Consider the following 23,409-nt stretch of genomic DNA (forward strand, 5'->3'; position numbering starts at 1 on the left):
TTTTTAAACTGAACTAAGGTTGGACATTTTATTAGCCCCGAATGTTAATTGTTCCATAGTTTATTTTGACTTTTGAATGAGGACACGAGAGAAGATGTATCAGTTTTAATATTATGCAGACATGCTCAGTCACATTTAATCATTAAATTGATTGCATAATCAGTATTCCATCCCTGAGTTCACAATTACTGTTTTGTTTTCCGGGTACAAAAGCAGCAAAAATGAATCAAACATTGTTACAAGAGTCATTGAAACAACATAACAAATAAAACAGTATGGCTCGAATGATTGTGCTAGAATTCAGATTTAGATTGGTCAGATCTAGTCGTTAGACTTATATTGGTCAGATCTAGTCTTAGATTTAAGATTAGGCACATCTAGTCTTAGACTTCGATTGGTCAGATTATAGTCTTAGATTTAAGATTGGTCGCATCTAGTCTTAGATTTAAGATTGGTCTCATCTAGTCTTCGATTGGTCAGATCTAGTCTTAGACTTAAGATTGGTCGCATCTAGTCTTAGATTTAAGATTGGTCTCATCTAGTCTTCGATTGGTCAGATCTAGTCTTAGACTTAAGATTGGTCGCATCTAGTCTTAGATTTAAGATTGGTCTCATCTAGTCTTCGATTGGTCAGATCTAGTCTTAGACTTAATATTGGTCACATCTAGTCTTAGATTGGTCAGATCTAGTGTTAGACTTAAGATTGGTTAGATCTAGTCTTAGATTTAAGATTGGTCACATCTAGTCTTAGACTTCGATTGGTCAGATCTAGTCTTAGACTTCGATTGGTCATATCTAGTCTTAGACTTCGATTGGTCATATCTAGCCTTGGACTTAGATTGGTCACATCTAGTCTTGGACTTAGATTAGTCACATCTAGTCTTAGACTTCGATTGGTCACATCTAGTCTTAGACTTAGATTAGTCACATCTAGTTTTAGACTTGGATTGGTAACATCTAGTCTTAGACTTCGATTGGTCAGATCTAGTCTTAGACTTCGATTGTTCATATCTAGTCTTAGACTTAGATTGGCCACATCTAGTCTTAGACTTAAGCTTGGTCACATCTAGCCTTAGACTTAGATTAGTCAGATCTAGTCTTAGACTTAGATTGGTCAGATCGAGTCTTCGACTTAGATTTTCAAGTCTAGCAGCTGGTGCCAAAACCCCCAATTTTAGGGTGTGCCTGGGCAAGAATGTTTCTGTCCTATCTAGTGAGAAAAAGAGCTGTTTTGAGGCAAAAGTGTCATTTCCCCTCGTTAGCATTGAGGTATTGTGTGGCAGAACGATTGCTGTGGATGGACTAATACCAGTCCAAAATAGTCGGAATCCCCCACGTTAGCATTCCATTCAGTTGTAAACAAACGGCATCTAGTCACCTTCTGTGAGCAGAATATTTCTAACTCCTGTTATTTGTTGGAGGCTAAATTGCAAAGTCTGCTAGGAATGGTTGAAAGGACAGTGTTGTATGTGGTAGACAGGCAGTGTCACAGACCACTTCCTCTGTTCAGCCTAAGACTAGATATGACCAATAGAAGTCTAAGACTAGATCTTACCAATCGAAGTCCAAGACTAGATGTGACCAATCGAAGTCTAAGACTAGATGTGACCAATCGAAGTCTAAGACTAGATGTGACCAATCTTAAATCTAAGACTAGATCTGACCAATCTTAAGTCGAAGACGAGATCTAACCAACCTAAGTCTAAGACTAGATCTGACCAATCGAAGTCCAAGACTAAATGTGACTAATCTTAAATCCAAGACTAGAACCTTCCCGATTTTTCCGGGAGACTCACGAATTTCAGTGCCCCTCTCGAAAATCTCCCGGGGCAACCATTCTCCCGAATTTCCACCCGGACAACAATATCGGGGACGTGCCTTTAGCGTCTTTTACAACCTTTTCCTCCATGCAAACAGAATGTCGGCCCAGTCACATAATATATGCGGCTTTTACAGACTAACATAAGTGAATGCCAGGCATACTTGGTCAACGGCCATACAGGTAACACTGAGGGTGGCCATATAAACAACTTTAACACTGTTACAAATATGCGCCACACTGTGAACCCACACCAAACAACAATGACAAACACATTTCGGGAGAACATCCGCACCGTAACACAACATAAACACAACTGAACAAATACCCAGAACACCTTGCAGCACTAAGTCTTCCGAGACGCTACAATATACACCCCCGCTACCACCAACCCCTCCCGACCATCTCCCGAATTCTGAGGTCTCAAGGTTGGCAAGTATGTTGAGGGATGGTTTTTCAACCTTGACGTAGATGGCTTCCCTCACTCCTCTTTCGTAGCATACGTCCTCCCTGTCCAGAATCTGTACATTTTTGTTGTTAAAGGAGTGCTGTTTCTCCCTGAGGTGCAGGTACAGAACTGAGTCTTGGCCTGAAGAGTCTTCCCGCCTTTGCTGTGCCACGTGTCGGCTTAGTGGTTGTTTTGTTTCCCCAGTATGAGTCAGTACAGTGCATTCATCATTACACTGGACAGCATACACCAGATTGTTGTTGTGGGTGTGGGGTGTTTGGTCTTTAGGATGGACCAGGACTTGTCTCAGGGTGTTCCCTGGGACGTTGTGTTGGTTCAAATTCTTCTGAGTTTCTCACATAGACCTGATACATATAGAGTGCCTATGCTCTTTCCCTTTGGCCTGTGGGCTGGTAGGAACATTACCAGCTCTGGGTTGTAGGGTTCTAACAACTCCCAGCTTGTGTTCCAGTGGGTGGTGTGAGTCAAAAAGTAGGTATTGATCAGTTTGTCTGGATTTTTGGTAAATCCCAACATGGAGGCCCCTGTTCTCGCCACTGTGGACGTCACAGTCCAGAAAAGGCAACTTACTGTCTTTGACATCCTCACTCGTGAACTTGATGTTTTTGTCCACTGAGTTAATGTGCTCGGTGAAGACTTGTACTTCTTGACTTCTGATTTGAACCCATGTGTCATCCACATGTCTGTACCAATGACTCAGTGTTCTCCCCTTAAAGGAGATCAGAGATTTCTTTTCCATGTCCTCCATGTAAACGTTTGCTACTATTGGTGATCAGATGAATACAGATTAATTAAAAAGTATGTGGTATTAAGACAAAGTTACAGCAAAATGCAAATCTGTTCTGGTTCTTTGCCTTGACATATCTGACCAATCTAAGTCTAGGACAAGTTTTGACCAATCTAACTCTAGATCTGACCATTCTAAGCCTAGATCCGACCAATCTAAGTTTAAGGCTAGATCTGACCAATCTAATTCTAAGACTACATCTGACCAATCTAAGTCTCTTGACTAGATCTGACAAATCTTATTCTAAGACTAGATCTGACCAATCTAAGTCTCTTGACTAGATTTGACCAATCTAATTCTCTTGACTAGATCTGACAAATCTAAGTCTCTTGACTAGATCTGAACAATCTAAGTTTAAGACGTGATCTGACCAATCTAAGACTAGATCTGACCAATCTAAGTTCAAGGCTAGATCTGACCAATCTTATTCTAAGACTAGATCTGACCAATCTAATTCTAAGACTAGATCTGACCAATCTAAGTCTCTTGACTAGATCTGAACAATCTAAGTTTAAGACGAGATCTGACCAATCTAAATCAAAGACTAGATCTGACCAATCTAAGTCTAAGACTAGATCTTACCATTCTAAAACTAGATCTGACCAATGTAAGTCTAGATCGGACCAATCTAAGTTGAAGACAAGATCTGACCAATCTAAGTCTATGACTAGATCTGACCAATCTAAGTTTAAGAATAGATCTGACTAATACCAGTCTAAGACTATATCTGACCAATCTTAGTATATGACTACATCTGACCAATCCAAGTCTAAGACTAGATCTGATCAACCTGAGTCTCAGACTAGACTCGACTAATCTAAGTCTAAGACTAAATTTGACCAATCTAAGTGTAAGACTAGATCTGACCAATCCAAGTCTAAGATTATATCTGACCAATCAAAGTCTAAAATCAGATTTGACCAATCTAAGTTTATGAATTGATTAACGTGTACCCCGACTTAAACAAGTTGAAAAACTTATTCGGGTGTTACCATTTAGTGGTCAATTGTACGGAATATGTACTGTACTGTGCAATCTACTAATAAAAGTATCAATCAATCAATCAAAGACAAGATCTGACCAATCTAAGTTTAAGGCTCGGTCTGACACATCTAAGTCTAAAACTAGATTTGACCAATTTAAGTCTAAGACTAGATTTGACCAATCTAAGGCTATGACTAGATTTGACCAATCTAAGTCTAAAACTAGATTTGACCAATCTAAGTCTATGACTAGATCTGACCAATCTAAGTCTAAGACTAGATTTGACCAATCTAAGTCAATGACTAGATCTGACCAATCCAAGTGTAAGGCTAGATCTGACCAATCCAAGTCTGAGATTAGATCTGACCAATCTAAGTCTAAAACTAGATTTGACCAATCTAAGGCTATGACTAGATTTGACCAATCTAAGTCTATGACTAGATCTGACCAATCTAAGTCTAAGACTAGATTTGACTAATCTAGGTCAATGACTAGTACTGACCAATATAAGTGTAAGACTAGATCTGACCAACCCAAGTCTAAGATTAGATCTGACCAATCCAAGTCTAAGATTAGATTTGACCAATCTAAATTTAACACTAGATCCGACCAATCTAAGTGTCAGACCAGATCTGACCAATCCAAGTCCAAGATTAGATCTGACCAATCTAAATCCACGACTGGATCTGACCAATCTCAGTTTAAGGCTGGTGTCTGACACATCTAAGCCTAAAACTAGATTTGACCAATCTACTGTAAGTCTAAGACTAGATCTGACCAATCTAAGTTTAAGACTAGATCTAACCAATCTAAGTTTAAGACTAGATCTGACCAATCCAAGTCTATGAGCATGAACTGATGAAGTCTACTCGGTTGAGAGGCAAAAAGTCTTCTAAGACAAACCAAACAGTCCAGTTGCGATCCATTGAATTCCCTGAGTATACATGATACTCTACTATTACTAACACTAACAAATGTTACTTTTTTTTAAAATAGACACCATGACTGTTGGTGTGTGCCAAGGCATTGGAATTAATTTGCACAGTTTGGTACAAAATATTAAACACAAAGCAGAATCCACGCTTGATATCATCCCTATCGCAGCACACAAAGATCAGTTGGAATTATTACCCTAACATAATTGGATATTATGACCATAACCGATGTTAATCTCATTCAAGTCTAAATCATGATCCTATTAGGAATTACAGAGGAATAAAGCAAGTAGAGTGGTCAAGTGGGTCAGTGTGGATGTGTGTGTTTGCACTGCTGCTCCTCTGTGTGGTGAACCACCTCTAGGAGCGTCAGCATCTCCTGCACCACAGCTTGAAGTGCTCTGCCCAGCTCCTGGCTGCTGTAGGGCTTCCCCAGCGGAGGCACGTGGATGAAGGCAGAGCGTCCATTACTCAGGAACAGAGAGGAGTAGTAGGTGTAGTCGCAAAGATATCTGTCAGAGGGGCAAGGGAAGGTCCAAAATGTTTACTTTCTCAAGTACAAAACAAGCTTTAACATCCATATTTGCCAATAAACCTGTGCTAGCATTATAAGCAGTGTTTGGCAAATAGGGCCGGGCAATATGTCTGAAACTACAAACCCCGTTTCCATATGAGTTGGGAAATTGTGTTAGATGTAATTACAAACGGAATACAATGATTTGCAAATCCTTTTCAACCCATATTCAGTTGAATGCACTACAAAGACAAGATATTTGATATTCACACTCATTAACTTTATTTTTTTTTTTTCAAATAATAATTAACATGCCAAAGTAGTTGGGAAAGGGCATGTTCACCACTGTGTTACATCACCTTTTCGTTCAACAACACTCAATAAACGTTTGGGAACTGAGGAAACTAATTGTTGAAGCTTTGAAAGTGGAATTCTTTCCCATTCTTGTTTTATTTTGAGCTTCAGTCGTTCAACAGTCCGGGGTCTCCGCTGTCGTATTTTACGCTTCATAATGCGCCACACATTTTCCATTGTAGATAGGTCTGGACTGCAGGCGGACCAGGAAAGTACCCGCAGACTTTTTTTTACGAAGCCACGCTGTTGTAAGACATGCTGAATGTGACTTGGCATTGTCTTGCTGAAATAAGCAGGGGCGTCCATGAAAAAGACAGCGCTTAGATGGCAGCATATGTTGTTCCAAAACCTGTATGTACCTTCCAGCATTAATGGTGCCTTCATAGATGTGTAAGTTACCCATGCCTTGGGCACTAATGCACCCCCATACCATCACAGATGCTGGCTTTTCAACTTTGCGTCGATAACAGTCTGGCTGGTTCGCTTCCCCTTTGGTCCGGATGACACGATGTCGAATATTTCCAAAAACAATTTGAAATGTGGACTCGTCAGACCACAGAACACTTTTCTCTTTTCGTCAGTCCATCTTAGATGATCTCGGGCCCAGAGAAGCCGGTGGCGTTTCTGGATGTTGTAGATAATTGGCTTTCGCTTTGCATAGTAGAGCTTTAACTTGCACTTACAGATGTAGCGACAAACTGTATTTAGTGACAGTGGATTTCTGAAGTGATCCCGAGCCCATGTGGTGATATCCTTTAGAGATTGATGTCGGTTTTGATACAGTGCCGTCAGAGGGGTCGAAGATCACGGTCATTCAATGTTGGTTTCCGGCCATGCCGCTTACATGGAGTGATTTCTCCAGATTCTCTGAACCTTTTGATGATATTATGGAGCGTAGATGTTGAAATCCCTAAATTTCTTGCAATTGCACTTTTTGAGAAACGTTGTTCTTAAACTGTTTGACTATTTGCTCACGCAGTTGTGGACAAAGTGGTGTACCTCGCCCCATCCTTTCTTGTGAAAGACTGAGCGTTTTTTGGGAAGCTGCTTTTATACCCAATCATGGCACCCACATGTTCCCAGTTAGCCTGCACACCTGTGGGATGTTCCAAATAAGTGTTTGATGAGCATTCCTCAACTTTATCAGTATTTATTGCCACCTTTCCCAACTTCTTTGTCACGTGTTGCTGGCATCAAATTCTAAAGTTAATGATTATTTGCAACAACAAAAAAATGTTTATCAGTTTGAACATCAAATATGTTGTCTTTGTAGCATATTGAACTGAATATGGGTTGAAAATTATTAGCAAATCATTGTATTCTGTTTATATTTACATCTAACATAATTTCCCAACTCGTATGGAAACGGGGGTTTGTATATCACAATAGTATTTTTTTTAAATTGGTCAATATCGGTAGACGTTTTTTTAACGAACACAAAAAATGGACTGGAAGAAAAATAAATGAAATGTTCACATGTTTATTTGAAATGTAACCTTCCTCTGTGTCACGATGAGGGGGGGTCGCAGCTTACTGCAAGGTTTGTTCTCCCAGGACGCAAACGGACTATTCCGGACAGGACTTGAAGGTAGGAACGTACAAACCCTGTTTCCATATGAGTTGGGAAATTGTGTTAGATGTAAATATAAACAGAATACATCCATCCATTTTCTACCGCTTATTCCCTTTCGGGGTCGCGGGGGGCGCTGGCGCCTATCTCAGCTACAATCGGGCGGAAGGCGGGGTACACCCTGGACAAGTCGCCACTTCACCGCAGGGCCAACACAGATAGACAGACAACATTCACACTCACATTCACACACTAGGGCCAATTTAGTGTTGCCAATCAACCTATCCCCAGGTGCATGTCTTTGGAGGTGGGAGGAAGCAGGAGTACCCGGAGGGAACCCACGCATACAATGATTTTCAAATCGTTTTCAACCCATATTCAGTTGAATATGCTACAAAGACAACATATTTGATGTTCAAACTGATAAACATTTTTTTTTTGCAAATAATCATCCATCCATCCATCCATTTTCTACCGCTTATTCCCTTTCGGGGTCGCGGGGGGCGCTGGCGCCTATCTCAGCTACAATCGGGCGGAAGGCGGGGTACACCCTGGACAAGTCGCCACCTCATCGCAGGGCCAACACAGATAGACCAAATAATCATAAATTTTAGAATTTGATGCCAGCAACACGTGACAAAGAAGTTGGGAAGGGTGGCAATAAATACTGATAAAGGTAAGGAATGCTCATCAAACACTTATTTGGAACATCCCACAGGTGTGCAGGCTCACTAGAAGCATTTAAGTCTCACCTTAAAACTCATTTGTATACTCTAGCCTTTAAATAGACCTCATTTTTAGACCAGTTGATCTGCCGCTTCTTTTCTTTTTTCTCCTATGTCCCCCCCTCCCTTGTGGAGGGGGTCCGGTCTGATGACCATGGATGAAGTACTGGCTGTCCAGAGTCGAGAACCAGGATGGACCGCTCGTCGGGACCCAGGATGGACCGCTCGCCTGTATCGGTTGGGGACATCTCTACGCTGCTGATCCGCCTCCGCTTGGGGTGGTTTCCTGTGGACGGGACTCTCGCTGCTGTCTTGGATCCGCTTGAACTGAATTCTCGCGGCTGTGTTGGAGCCACTATGGATTGAACTTTCACAGTATCACGTTAGACCCGCTCGACATCCATTGCTTTCGGTCCCCTAGAGGGGGGGGGGTTGCCCACATCTGAGGTCCTCTCCAAGGTTTCTCATAGTCAGCATTGTCACTGGCGTCCCACTGGATGTGAATTCTCCCTGCCCACTGGGTGTGAGTTTTCCTTGCCCTTTTGTGGGTTCTTCCAAGAATGTTGTAGTCGTAATGATTTGTGCAGTCCTTTGAGACATTTGTGATTTGGGGCTATATGAATAAACATTGATTGATTGTATTGGGAACAGGTGGGTGCCATGATTGGGTATAAAAACAGCTTCCCAAAAAATGCTCAGTCTTTCACAAGAAAGGATGGGGCGAGGTACACCCCTTTGTCCACAACTGCGTGAGCAAATAGTCAAACAGTTTAAGAACAACGTTTCTCAAAGTGCAATTGAGAAACGTTTAATTCTGTGATTATTATTTGCAACAAAAAAAAAAGTTTATGAGTTTATGAGACATGAAAACTGCACTAAACTGGGACATGAAACAAATAGCTTTAACTATGGAAAGGAGCAACATGAACTGTGGTATCACATGAAAACAAGCATGAAACTGTGGCATGAAAAGAGCAATGACGCCGGGAGGACTAACTGGCAAAGACAGGCTTAAATAATAGTCTCTTAATTAGAGCAGGTGCATGTCCCGAACACACGGGGCAGGTGAAACTAATGAGTCGCCATGGTAACGAAACAAACAAGGGAGCGCAAACAGGAACTAAAAGAGTCCAAAACTATCAAAAAAAAACAAAAAACATAATCCAGACCACAGATCATGACACTCTGATTATAATCACCTCAGCTATCAAGGCAGAAAGGAACAGTCAACACAAGCATGGAAAACAAACAACGTACACACAATTCTAAAATCACAATTAGAGATGTCCGATAAAGGCTTTTTTGTTGTCCAACTCTTAATACCGATATATACAGTCGTGGAATGAACACGTTATTATGCCTAATTTTGTCGTGATGCCTCGCTGGAAGCATTAAACAATATAACAAGGTTTTCCAAAATAAATCAATTCAAATTATAGAAAAAAAATGCCAACATGGCACTGCCATATTTATTATTGAAGTCACAAAGTGCATTTTTTTTTTTTAACATGCCTCAAAACAGCAGCTTGGTATTTGGGACATGCTCTACCTGAGAGAGCATGAGGAGGTTGAGGTGGGCGGGGTTCTGGGGAGTAGCGGGGATGTATATTGTAGCCTCCCGGAAGAGTTAGTGCTGCAAGGAGTTCTGGGTATTTGTTCTGTTGTGTTTATGTTGTGTTACGGTGCGGATGTTCTCCCGAAATGTGTTTGTCATTCTTGTTTGGTGTGGGTTCACAGTGTGGCGCATATCTGTAACAGTGTTAGAGTTGTTTATACGCCAGTATGACCTGTATGGCTGTTGACCAAGTATGCTTTGCATTCACTTGTGTGTGTGAAAAGTCGTAGATATTATGTGACTGGACCAGCACGCAAAGGCAGTGCCTTTAAGGTTCATTGGTGCTCTGTACTTGTCCCTACGTCCTTGTACACAGCGGTGTTTTAAAAAGTCATGAATTTAACTTTATGAAAGAGATCATTTTGAAACCGATACCAATAATTTCCGATATTACATTTTAAAGCATGACATCTCTAATCACAATACTTAAAAACTGCTTTAAATGAAGGGCAAAAATAAGACATGTGTAATAAATGCTTAATAAAATGTGACAGAATAGTGTGGAAATGTAGACAAGAGTAAGTTGAGAAGAATAATTTTTTGGAGGTTGAGTGCCAGGAAGTTACGTGGTCTGTGTAACATTTATTCGGTCTGTCATTCTTATCTATGTATGGAAATGAATTTGTTTTGCAGTTTTTATTACTTTAACATTATTGGACCAAATTATTATTTTATTACAGCATATTTTGTTATTTAATTAATTTATAAAGTCCGGCACTCTAGTTCCTACCAGCTTTTTCCACACATCCCATTATGAAACGGACGAGGGTTGAAAAGAAAAGTTGAGTGCGGAGAAGGGCTGTTTGGAAAAAAAAAATATCCATAAAAACTGCAAAAATCACTTCCTGTTTTGCAAGGCTGCCAGACCGCGAGTGCCTTTGTTCATGCGACCATCCACGCTTCATTCTGTCTTGTTTCTTCCTTCAGTGGCTTGTGTCCAGGTAGTGCCTTCTGCTTCTGTAATAACTCTGGCATTTTCCCCAAACAAGTTTGGTCTCATCACAATTAAAGACTCGCTACGGAACAAAACCACCTTTGTCTATAAAATCCTCAAAATGAAGGGGCCGCAAGGAGGCTAACTGGCTAAAACGCTAGCTGAAAGTGGTTACGTATACATAGAGAATGTCGATGCGTTTCCATTGCAGTGTTTTGCAAATTCAAAGCGATATTTAAAACATTTCGACAAAGTATATTTGCCACTTGTAAGTGCTTTGCGTTATTAGCCATATGTGGAGGAGGGCGTGGTCAGCGCGCCTCCTGCAGGAATGAGGTGTGTATGGCCTGGCCTCAAAGCCAGCGGCAGGTGAGTAGATTGCCCAGCTGGGGTTTATTATCTACTCACCTGTCGCCCTTATTAGCAGCAGCCGGAACGAGACACGTGGTTGGACTTGGAGACAGAGAGAGAGACACACACATGTACGAGACAGAGACTGCTGGAAAGGAATTTGAACCTGTTTATGTCAATAAAAACGTGCTCAACCCTGTATACCAGGCTCAAGGAAAATCTATCAGACTCAGGAGAACCCTCCATGAGCAAAGAATCTCACACCATAATTCTCGTAAAATCTCATCTCGCAAGACTCCAATTTGAGGACGATATTGTAGCGACGTTGACGTGATGTCAATAGAAGACAAAGGCAGCGGATGATTGCTCAATTAGGCCCCCTGACATTGTTGGACCATGTGGGTCTCCCCAAGTCTGCGAGTCGGCCTCTATTGCCGGTAAGAGACCTGCGGTACGGCCCGGGGTAAGAATAATTATGCATATATTATCACACAACTGTTATGTTTAAGGGCCGTTGCTATAGTTATCATCAATTGTGCTGAAGTTGTACTTTTTCTATCTGTGCAAAGCAAGTCGTCATGTATCAGTGTTTTCAGACCCTGAATCAGCCTGCTGACTGCCAAGGGAACATCGAGTGTCGTGACGCAGACAGAGCAGAGACAGGGCGATATCACGACTGTCAACACATTTGCATTGCATTGATAGTCATATATTGTGTCTAACTGGAGCTGTTGTGATTACCCCATTCCTTCAGCGGCAGCTTCAGTGATGTAACCAGGGACTTCCCAAATAAATAGAGGAAGCACGTGGGCTGGAATTTAGAGCGTAGTAACTAGAGTACAGCCCGAAACGTCTCTCCTCATTGAGCTAAATTGAACTTTGTCTCTGCGTGACTCCTTGCTTCTTGTCTGTTTAATAGATGTCATCAGTGTTTGAACCTGACATTATGTTTTGTCCCCTGCCCGTGGAGTTGCTTCGCTACGTAGCACCGATTTAAGTTAATCATTTTTAATGGAAAACCTTAGTGTTTACCACTGAATTATCTACAACCGTACTCATTACGGGAAAACCGTAGTTGTTGGCAGGTTTATGGCAAAGAGACAGATCAAAATTTTAACACATTGTAGGTCAGAAAAACTGAAGAAAAACTGAAAATATATTGTTATATTTGTTAGAATAGTTATGTATATATTATCACACTAACTTTAGTTTGCTTAAAGTCCGTTGCTTTAGTTATTAGCTATTGTGCTCAAGTCAGACTTTTTCTAATCTATGCAAGGACAAAACTTCAGTTACAGATGTTATTTTGGTTTTAGCCAAGGACTTCAAGAACCTCAACGAAGATATGATGACAGCACGCAGATGAGACAGAGACTTCAAGGACCTCAACGAACATAAGATGACAACAGGTAGAAGAAGCGGGGACAAGGCGAAATCACAAAGCCTCCAGCCCATTCCGTCACGTACTGTGCGCATCCTGCACCTGCTTTGCATAGTACAGTATATGTGACCACTCCTTTTAGAGGCGGCCTCAGTGATGTTGACTATGGAACTCTGAATACAAAGAGGGACGCGGGAGCTGAACCTTAGAGCGTAGGGAGAGACTGCGACTAAGTGTTCAGCGCCATGCGTTCTCCTCATGAGCTGTATTGAACTCTATCTCTGCATGATTCCTTGCTTCTTGTCTGTTTAATAAATGTCAACAGTGTTTGAACCTGACAATTTTTACAGGGATAGAAAAGACGGATTTCCGACTATAGACGGACAAATCACATGCCTGTGGCACTTTGGCGACACGTATAATGCTGATATCGGCGAAAATAAGTTTAGTGCAGTAAAGATGTGACTGATGTCCGAACCACAAACCTTCCGGCATCCTTGGACACGGACACAGCCACCCCGAGGCCCGAGTCGGCGACCCTCCTGCAGACGGTGTCCATGTCCAGCACGGAGCTGATGCAGTCGGGCCCTTCCTCCATGCAGCACTGAGAAGCAGGACAGAAGCTGCAGTTGTCCAAACGTCTGTAGCCCTTGTTGTGTCCACATTGCTCCAGGGTCACCGTGCTCGCCAAGCCGGAGACGCCCACGTGGACCACTAACTGCACGCCAAGCACAGGAAGTAGACAAAAGCTAAGAAGGTGGGAGTTAAGGAGCGTGGGATTGGTCAGTCACCTGTGGCGTGTGCCGTTCCCATAGCGACGGGAGGAGACTCTGAACGGCCTGGTACTCCACAGGCACCTCGCACACGTGGAGATCTACAGCGTCACCCAGTCCAAGGCGCTCCAGTTCCTGTGAGAGCAGCAAACACATTAAAAAAAACTGCATACTAGAGCTGGGAATCTTTGGTCTGCCACTTCATTTTATGTGGCCCGCCAAAGGCTGGAAATAAAGTGCGTATTTTCAGGTTATAAGTATTTATTTTCATTTTGACATTAAGTGAATTATATTTATATATATATATTTTTTTATATTTATTTATATAGCGCTTTTCTCTCTTAAAAATGTCATGATCCACTACTTGGATCATGACATGTGTTCTGGTTTTGTTCTGTTTGTTATCACATTCTGTCTAGTATTTGTCGTCCTCAGTTCCTGGTGGCACTTCCTGTTTCGTTTCCGTTTCCTTAGCAACGCATTTGTGTCACCTGCCTTGTTTTTCGACGCACACCTGCCTCCTGATTTCTGTCCCTATTTAAGACTGCCCTTGTTTGCCATTCCCTCTCGGATTCTCATTTGCCATTTGATGCAACAGGTGATGTCGCTCTTCCAGCATTGTAGTAAAGACTGTTTGATAGTTGTTAGCTTCCACGCTATTCCTGCCTTGTTTATGTCCCTAGCTTACATGCTAGCGCTTTCTGTTTGTTTTGTTTTAGTGCCTTTGTGCAAGTTTTTTTCTGTTCCTAGTCTGTTTTTATAGTTAAATAAATTAGCATTTTTACCTTCACGCTGTGTCCATCTCAACTGCATGCTCAAGAGAACAAGAACCACCCCAAGATGCCAGCAAACCGTCACAAAAAATACTGCATATTAGAGCTGGGCGTCTTTGGCTACCTCATGATTTGATTTTATTCTTGATTAATTCGAAAAAAATATATTTAAATTTATCCATCCATCCATCTTCTTCCGCTTATCCGAGGTCGGGTCGCGGGGGCAGCAGCCTAAGCAGGGAAACCCAGACTTCCCTTTCCCCAGCCACTTCGTCTAGCTCTTCCCGGGGGATCCCGAGGCGTTCCCAGGCCAGCCGGGAGACATAGTCTTCCCAACGTGTCCTGGGTCTTCCCTGGTTGGACGTGCCCTAAACACCTCCCTAGGGAGGCGTTCGGGTGGCATCCTGACCAGATGCCCGAACCACCTCATCTGGCTCCTCTCGATGTGAAGAAGCAGCAGCTTTACTTTGAGTTCCTCCCGGATGGCAGAGCTTCTCACCCTATCTCTAAGGGAGAGGAAACTCATTTGGGCCGCTTGTACCCGTGATCTTATCCTTTCGGTCATGACCCAAAGCTCATGACCATGGGTGAGGATGGGAACGTAGATCGACCGGTAAATTGAGAGCTTTGCCTTCCGGCTCAGCTCCTTCTTCACCACAACGGATCGGTACAACGTCCGCATTACTGAAGACGCCGCACCGATCCGCCTGTCGATCTCACCATCCACTCTTCCCTCACTCGTGAACAAGACTCCTAGGTACTTGAACTCCTCCACCTGGGGCAGGGTCTCCTCCCCAACCCGGAGATGGCATTCCACCCTTTTCCGGGCGAGAACCATGGACTCGGATTTGGAGGTGCTGATTCTCATTCCGGTCGCTTCACACTCGGCTGCGAACCGATCCAGTGAGAGCTGAAGATCTTGGCCAGATGAAGCCATCAGAACCACATCATCTGCAAAAAGCAGAGACCTAATCCTGCGGTCACCAAACCGGAACCCCTCAAAGCCTTGACTGCGCCTAGAAATTCTTTAAATCGAATTCCCCCAAAATCACAGAATTTCAATACAACAAATAAAATAGATCTGTTAGGTTTTGTTCGTCTTGAATCCCAAGATGCAGTGATGGCAGGTGTTTTCTACATGACGTTATTATAAAAAAACAAATAAATAGTGCAACTGGGAAGCTTACTTGCAAACCCTCCAGATTTTCCCGGGAGACTCTCGAATTTCAGTGCCCCTCCCGAAAATCTCCCGGGGCGACCATTCTCCCGAATTTCTCCCGATTTCCACCCGGACAACAATATTGGGGGCGTGCCTTAAAGGCACTGCCTTCAGCGTCCTCTACAACCTGAAATGGAGACTATTATATATGTCTCCGTTATTTATAAGTTTATTTATAACCCATAAAGTAGGCAGGCACGGAGCCATTTCTCAGCGTGAGTTTATTCCAGCCGGCTTCCCATAATGCATCGCTCCAAAACTACGGCAAGTAGTAATGTCCAAAAACATAACAGATACGAAGCAGAAGAAGAGACATGGCGACGACGAGTAAGAAGAAGAAGTACGCTTGCAAGTTCCAAAATTGATTGGAAAAAATGATTTCAAATCATCCAAGACAGCTCGAAGGGGAAGTAGAATGCTGCCTGCAAATTTTGTAGATCGGACTTCTTCATTGAACACTGTGGCTGAACAGATATACTCATTCATGAACGGATTATTTGTATGCATATATATATATATGTAAGAAATACTTGAAAATATATACACCCCTAGCTACCCCCCACCCCATGGACCCCGACTTAAACAAGTTGATAGGGGTGTAACGGTACACAAAAATTTCGGTTTGGTACGTACCTCGGTTCAGAGGTCACGGTTCGGTTCATTTTCGGTACAGTAAGAAAAAAACAAAATATACATTTTTTTTATAATTTATTTAACAAATTTGCTAAATCTTCCACCAAAAATATTTTGATGTGAAGTAATCGGAAACTTGGATAGGTCAATAATTCAGAATAACATTGATTTTGATTCAATATTATGTTTTGAGCAATGACAGTTTGAAAGAAAAAATAGCTTTGTTTAATTAGACAACGTTGAAACTTTTTCTAAATGACATTTAGCCTTTAAGCTTTTTTATTTCACTTTTGTTTATTCTAATATTATTTTTAGAATGTTCCATGGGCCTTTAAAACATTAGGTGTGTGCCACAAATGGCCTCCGGTGCACACTTTTGACACCCCTGCTATAGATATAAAAAAATGTAATCAGAGCCTGGCGACGCATGCATGTTTATCATAACTCTCGCTCTGTCTGTCTCTGTCTCTCCCTTACGAATGCTGCTGTGTGCACAAATTGTCTTGTTTTGAACCCCTTCTTAACCTTTAACGTGCATTGAAAATACATGCAACCCTAACATGAAAAGCCGGACATTTGAGGCATTTAATAAACTCCACCCGGACAGCCCCGCAAAAGAGGACATGTCCGGTGAAAAGAGGAGGTGTGGTCAGTCCATCATAGCCCAGTCGTTGCTAGCATGCCGTGTGTTGTTGTTTTTTTGATTGATTGAAACTTTTATTAGTAATTGCACAGTACAGTACTTATTCCGTACAATTGACCACTAAATGGTAACACCCCAATAAGTATTTCAACCTGTTTTAAGTCGGGGTCCCCGTAAATCAATTCATGGTGCCTCGTAGGGGTGCAACTGATCAAAAAACTCACGGATTGGACCATCTTTTTCGGCTCAGCAAAAAAAAAAAAAAAAAAAAAAAAGACAAGACAAATAAACAGAAGTTTTGCCGTTTTGTTTTGTCATCCATCATCTTCCGCTTATCCGAGGTCGGGTCACGGGGGCAGTAGCCTAAGCAAGGAAGCCCAGACTTCCCTCTCCCCAGCCACTTCGTCTAGCTCTTCCCGGGGGATCCCGAGGCGTTCCCAGGCCAGCCGGGAGACATAGTCTTCCCAACGTGTCCTGGGTCTTCCCTGTGGCCTCCTACCGGTTGGACGTGCCCTAAACACCTCCCTCGGGAGGCGTTCGGGTGGCATCCTGACCAGATGCCCGAACCACCTCATCTGGCTCCTCTCGATGTGGAGGAGCAGCGGCTTTACTTTGAGTTCCTCCCGGATGGCAGAGCTTCTCACCCTATCTCTAAGGGAGAGCCCCGCCACACGGCGGAGGAAACTCATTTCGGCCGCTTGTACCCGTGATCTTATCCTTTCGGTCATGACCCAAAGCTCATGACCATAGGTGAGGATGGGAACGTAGATCGACCGGTAAATTGAGAGCTTTGCCTTCCGGCTCAGCTCCTTCTTCACCACAACAGATCGGTACAACGTCCACATTACTGAAGACGCCGCACCGATCCGCCTGTCGATCTCACGATCCACTGTTCCCCCACTCGTGAACAAGACTCCTAGGGACTTGAACTCCTCCACCTGGGGCAGGGTCTCTTCCCCAACCCGGAGATGGCATTCCACCCTTTTCCGGGAGAGAACCATGGACTCGGACTTGGAGGTGCTGATTCTCATTCCGGCCGCTTCACACTCGGCTGCGAACCGATCCAGTGAGAGCTGAAGATCCCGGCCAGATGAAGCCAACAGGACCACATCGTCTGCAAAAAGCAGAGACCTAATCCTGCGGTCACCAAACCGGATCCCCTCAATGCCTTGACTGCGCCTAGAAATTCTGTCCATAAAAGTTATGAACAGAATCGGTGACAAAGGGCAACCTTGGCGGAGTCCAACCGTCACTGGAAACGTGTCCGACTTACTGACGGCAATGTTTTGTAACACTTTTATTAAATTATTAAATTACAATATATAAAATCTAGTTCAAGTGCACAAGGCATAATATCTTCTTTTTAACATAATTAATGAAAAACAGTGCCACATAAAAAGGGATTTCTCCTTTCCTCCACTGCTTGTGTCAGTACCTGCAAGAGGTGACTCTGGTAGAGGGGGCGTGTCTTCTCATCTCTCACTCTGCTGTGATGAAATGACCTCCACCCTTATGTCGTGAGCGCAACAGATGACGCTCGGGATAGTTCGTCCACAACTTTTTTCTTCTCTTGCTCATAAAAATCTGGCACGATCTTATCGTTGAAGTTGGTGCGCGACGGGATGTCGTAAGTGAAGTGAATTATATTTATATAGCGCTTTTTCTCTAGTGACTCAAAGCGCTTTACATAGTGAAACCCAATATCTAAGTTACATTCAAACCAGTGTAGGTGGCACTGGGAGCAGGTGGGTAAAGTGTCTGGCCCAAGGACACAACGGCAGTGACTAGGATGGCAGAAGCGGGAATCGAACCTGCAACCCTCAAGTTGCTGGCACAGCCACTCTACCAACCGAGCTAAACCGCCACTCTACCAACTTTCAACTAAACCGCTGAAAGTGGCTGAAGCACTTTCAGCATGTGTTTAAAACCCTGGTTTTGCACAATGGAGTCTGCACCTATAAACGCACTGATTAAATGGCACGGGGCGTTCAAGTTCCTCCCTTACTCTGCTCGCCATGACCACGCTGTGCAAACAACTTTTTTTTTTTTTCTCCATAAATCAGACCGCGGATCACGTGTGTGCCAAACCGAAGATATTATCCGAACGGATCACGGATCAATGTTGATCCGTTGCACCACTAGTGCCTCGGTGTGCATTGTTTACAAAACGTGCGCTACTTAATATGTCCGTGTCGTTCGGTACACATCCGAACCCGAACCGAAACCCCCGTACCGAATCGGTTCGATACAAATACACGTACCGTTACACCCCAACAAGTTGAAACACTTATTGGGGTGTTACCATTTAGTGGTCAATTACACGGAATATGTACTGTACTGTGCAATCTACTAATAAAAGATTTAATCAATCAATCAAAAACCATTCATCAATATTGACAGTTGGAAGTGGCCCTCTGAGGTCACCCATACTTGCAAGAGGAGTTGCCCCCCCCCCTGCACTGATGCATTGTGTGACGAGGGGCACACTTGAATATCAAGAAGTGAGTCCTTACCTGCACTGCCACCCAGCTGGAGTTCACAGCATGATCTCCGAAGGGCTCGAACCCTGCGGAGCAATGTAACAAATCCAAAATAAAACTTAAAGGTCCCCTTGTACGGAAATATTTGACCTTTGAATGAACACCAAATCTATCATCTCCTTTACTTCTTTGTTGCAGAGATTAGAGGACCTTTACACGTGAACACAAGATAAAGAAAGCAGGCTTCACTGCACATCTTAAAAATAACGCACAGGATTTTATGCCCAACTGTTCAGTGAGCTACAGACTTGGGAGCTCGGGGAGATTTACCCGTGTTGTTTTCCTTCAGCAAACTGCCACACCCAGCATGCTTTGCTGTTAAAATGGGAGTGTAGGGCAGGCCTGGGCGTTAAGATTTTCAATTTCAGTACCACTGATAGTCACACACACACACACACACACTCGGTGTGGTGAAATTACACTGCGTTCCCCCCCTGGTAGGCGAGGGGAGCGGTGGCCGCGCTCGGGATTTCCTCTCTGTAAAGCACCAGTACCATTGGCAGCAAAACGGGCCCGGAGTATAATACTACCACCACCATGCTTGACGGTAGGGATGGTGTTCCTGGGATTAAAGGCCTACTGAAAGCCACTACTACCGACCACGCAGTCTGACAGTTCACATATAAATGATGAAATCTTAACATTGCAACACATGCCATTACGGCTGGGTAAACTTACTAAAGTGCAATTTTAAATTTGACGCCGAAAAATCCTGTTGAAAACGTCTCGGTATGATGACGCCTGCGAGTGACGTCACAGATTGTAGAGGACATTTTGTGCCAGCATCGTGCCCAGCTATTAAGTCGTCTGTTTTCATCGCAAAATTCCACAGTTTTCTGGACATCTGTTTTGCTGAATCTTTTGCAATTTGTTCAATGAACAATGGAGACATCAAGGAAGAAAGCTGTTGGTGGGAAGCGGTGTATTGTGGCCGCCTTTAGCAACACAAACACAGCCGGTGTTTCATTGTTTACATTCCCGAAAGATGACGGTCAAGCTTTACTACGGAACAGAGCGGTTAAGCGAACACGGTTGGATTGGACCACACACACAAAGTACAGCGTATTATGTTTATTAATAAAAAACATTTTACCATTCTGTATTCTGAAGGCGATCTATGTCGTGTGCTACTCCAGCATCAATATGCGTCCTCCTGACCATCACCGTCAGCGTCGGGTTCAAACCAGTATGGCTTGGTTGGTAGAGTGGCCGTGCCAGCAACTTGGGGGTTGCAGGTTCGATTCCCACCTCCGCCATCCTAGTCACTGCCGTTGTGTCCTTGGGCAAGACACTTTACCCACCTGCTCCCAGTGCCACCCACACTGGTTTAAATGTAACTTAGATATTGGGTTTCACTATGTAAAGCGCTTTGAGTCACTAGAGAAAAGCGCTATATAAATATAATTCACTTCACTTCACTTCTATCCCTTGTTGCGGTTGGGCCTGGCCGAGTGGTCCTGCCACCCCCACGGCTGCCACGGCGCCTCTCACAGCATGTTCCCTATCTGAATCGCTCCCTTGCTGCTCTCTTGTCCTTTTTTTTATATATATTTTTTCTTTCTAGTCCTTCACTCTCACTTTCCTCATCCACAAATCTTTCATCCTCGCTCAAATTAATGGGGAAATCGTCGCTTTCTCGGTCCGAATCGCTCTCGCTGCTGGTGGCCATGATTATAAATAATGTGAGGATGTGAGGAGCTCCACAACCCGTGACGTCACGCGCACATCGTCTGCTACTTCCGGTACAGGCAAGGCTTTTTTTTATCAGCGACCAAAAGTTGCGAACTTTATCGTGGATGTTCTCTACTAAATCCTTTCAGCAAAAATATGGCAATATCGCGAAATGATCAAGTATGACACATAGAATGGACCTGCTATCCCCGTTTAAATAAGAACATCTCATTTCAGTAGGCCTTTAAATGGCAGGAAAAAATGTCTTCAAACTTTACAAAAGTTTGAAAACCTGCTCGAGGCCTCAGTATTGAACTGTACCAATCATGCAAGTATGTACAGTACGTGTCCCATTGCACAGTCGTGAGCGAAGATGCATATCTCTGCGTGAAGAAACAGGCGATAAGAGTAAAATAAGTCCCGTAAATCAAAGTCTAACGACCCAAGTTAAACATTAATAACACTCAAATGTTTATTCTACAGTGTGGTTGAACAAAAGAAGAGTTTAGAACTATTATGGTTGCTGCTCAATACCAATAAGGGTGGGCAAAGCGATGCAAATATCGATGGTGTCGAGGGGAGTATCAGCATTTCGGTTCACTCATTTTTTGCTGTGTTGTTCAAAGTGGTACAAAGTTGATAAACATAATATTGTTCACAAATAATAACAGTATAAGGGGATATTAATCAGTTTTGATATTCTATATTTATTTTACTTATTTTGCTCAAAATGTATGTAATAAAAAGGGAAAAGGAAAAGAATTGTAGCCGAATTATTTATCAATATGTTATTACTTTAGCTGACGTGTATTTTACTAACGACAAGTTAGTAAACTTTTTTTCTTTGGCTTTTAACACTACGTGAGTTGTGTGATCCTCTGTCCTCTGTGTTTTTTATACACTTTGATTTCTATTTTACTGTTTTAATTGATTTTACCCTTTAAAATAGTTTTTAGTCATATTTGTTTTTATATTGTTTTTATTGGTTTTATATTTATTTATTTTTTGTTTTTATTCAGTCATTGGCGGAGCATAATATATATATATATATATATATATACTTTTTTTAAATTTATTTTTTACAATTGTTTTTAACATGGCTGTGCAGCACTTTGGAAACGTTATTGTTGTTTAAATGTGCTATATAAATAAAGTGGATTGGATTGGACTACATAAAACCTTAATTATTTGGTTATTTAGGAAGCAATTTTAATTGAAAAAAAAAACGATCGATATTAACATCGGCAATACTGGACAGGAATAGCATGAATTGGTATTGCATCGACAACAAAACGTACAGTATCGCCCGCCATTCAACCGCCTCGCAAAAAGTCGAGACGATTTACTTTATTGACGCCGTCGTTAATTAAGAAAATATCGCTTACCTGTGACTAAAACTTTCCTCTTATTGCCCATTTTAGTTTGTTGTTGTTGTTGTTGTTGTTGTTGCGACTCGGCAGGAGTTAACTCCCACCAAACATTAGGTGTCTTCTTCTTCTGTCACGTGGTGAAGCGGAAGTGACGCAATTTTGCTCGGGTCTGTAATGCTGCCCCCTACTGCCCTGGCACGTGTACTGCAACTATACATATATACATATATATCAGGGGTCACCAACCTTTTTGAAAGCAAGAGCTACTTCTTGGGTACTGATTAATGCGAAGGGCTATCAGTTTGATACACACTTAAAAAAATTGCCAGAAATAGCCAATTTGCTCAATTTACCTTTAATAAATAAATCTATATATAGAAAAAAATGGGTATTTCTGTCTGTCATTCCATCATACATTTTTTTTTCCTTTTATGGAAGGTTTTTTGTAGAGAATAAATGATGAAAAAAAACACTTAATTGAACAGGTTAAAAGAGGAGAAAACAGGAAAAAATGAAAATTTGAAACATAGTTTATCTTCAATTTCGACTCCTTAAAATTAAAAAATCAACCGAAAAAAAAAGAGGAGAAAAACTAGCTAATTCGAATCTTTTGGAAAAAATAAAAAAAATAATTGATGGAACATCATTAGTAATTTTTCCTGATTAAGATTAATTTTAGATTGTTGATGACATGTTTTAAATAGGTTAAAATACAATCTGCATTTTGTTAGAATATATAACAAATAGGACCAAGCTGTATTTCTAACAAAGACAAAACATTATTTCCTCTAGATTTTCCAGAACAAAAACATTTTAAACGAATTCAAAATACTTTGAAATAAGATTTAAATATTCTAAAGATTTTCTAGATTTGCCAGAATAATTTTTTTGAATTTTAATCATCATAAATATTTCACAAATATTCTCCGCTGAAAAAACAGAGGCTAAAATTGAGAATAAATTAAAATGTTTTTATTATTCTTTACAATAAATATTTTTTTTTTACTTGAACATTGATTTAAATTGTCAGGAAAGAAGAGGAAGGGATTCAAAAGATAAAAAGTTATATGTGTTTAAAAATCCTAAAATCATTTTTAAGGTTGTATTTTTTCTCTAAAATTGTCTTTCTGAAAGTTATAATAAATAAATAAATAAATGGGTTGTACTTGTATAGCACTTTTCTACCTTCAAGGTACTCAAAGCGCTTTGACACTACTTCCACATTCACACACACATTCACACACTGATGGAGGGAGCTGCCATGCAAGGCGCTAACCAGCACCCATCAGGAGCAAGGGTGAAGTGTCTTGCTCAAGGACACAACGGACTTGACGAGGTTGGTACTAGGT

General features: G+C 42.0%; 1 protein-coding gene across 1 annotated transcript; it reads right to left on the reverse strand.

Moving 5' to 3' along the window:
• Positions 1-90: 90 nt before the first annotated feature.
• Positions 91-22,227, reverse strand: LOC133568081 (pyroglutamyl-peptidase 1-like). Its single transcript, XM_061919788.1, has 5 exons — positions 22,076-22,227; positions 18,993-19,045; positions 13,230-13,346; positions 12,924-13,156; positions 91-5,506 (listed from the first exon to the last, which is right to left on the reverse strand). The coding sequence occupies exons 1-5, from the start codon at positions 22,104-22,106 to the stop codon at positions 5,302-5,304; spliced, it is 639 nt and encodes a 212-aa protein (XP_061775772.1). The 5' UTR covers positions 22,107-22,227; the 3' UTR covers positions 91-5,301.
• Between the last annotated feature and the right edge of the window lie 1,182 nt (positions 22,228-23,409).

The sequence above is a fragment of the Nerophis ophidion genome, linkage group LG14 (assembly GCF_033978795.1).
Source record: "Nerophis ophidion isolate RoL-2023_Sa linkage group LG14, RoL_Noph_v1.0, whole genome shotgun sequence".
NCBI classification, from domain to species: domain Eukaryota; kingdom Metazoa; phylum Chordata; class Actinopteri; order Syngnathiformes; family Syngnathidae; genus Nerophis; species Nerophis ophidion.

Bases quoted from the DNA above. Each gene is read 5' to 3' on its own strand.
- LOC133568081 (XM_061919788.1), bottom strand. From the start codon at position 22,106: ATGGGCAATAAGAGGAAAGTTTTAGTCACAG. The intron at 13,347-18,992 runs GTAAGGACTCAC...CTGCTCTCACAG, and splicing joins CCAGCTGGGTGGCAGTGCAG to GAACTGGAGCGCCTTGGACT. The intron at 13,157-13,229 runs GTGACTGACCAA...CTTGGCGTGCAG, and splicing joins GGGAACGGCACACGCCACAG to TTAGTGGTCCACGTGGGCGT.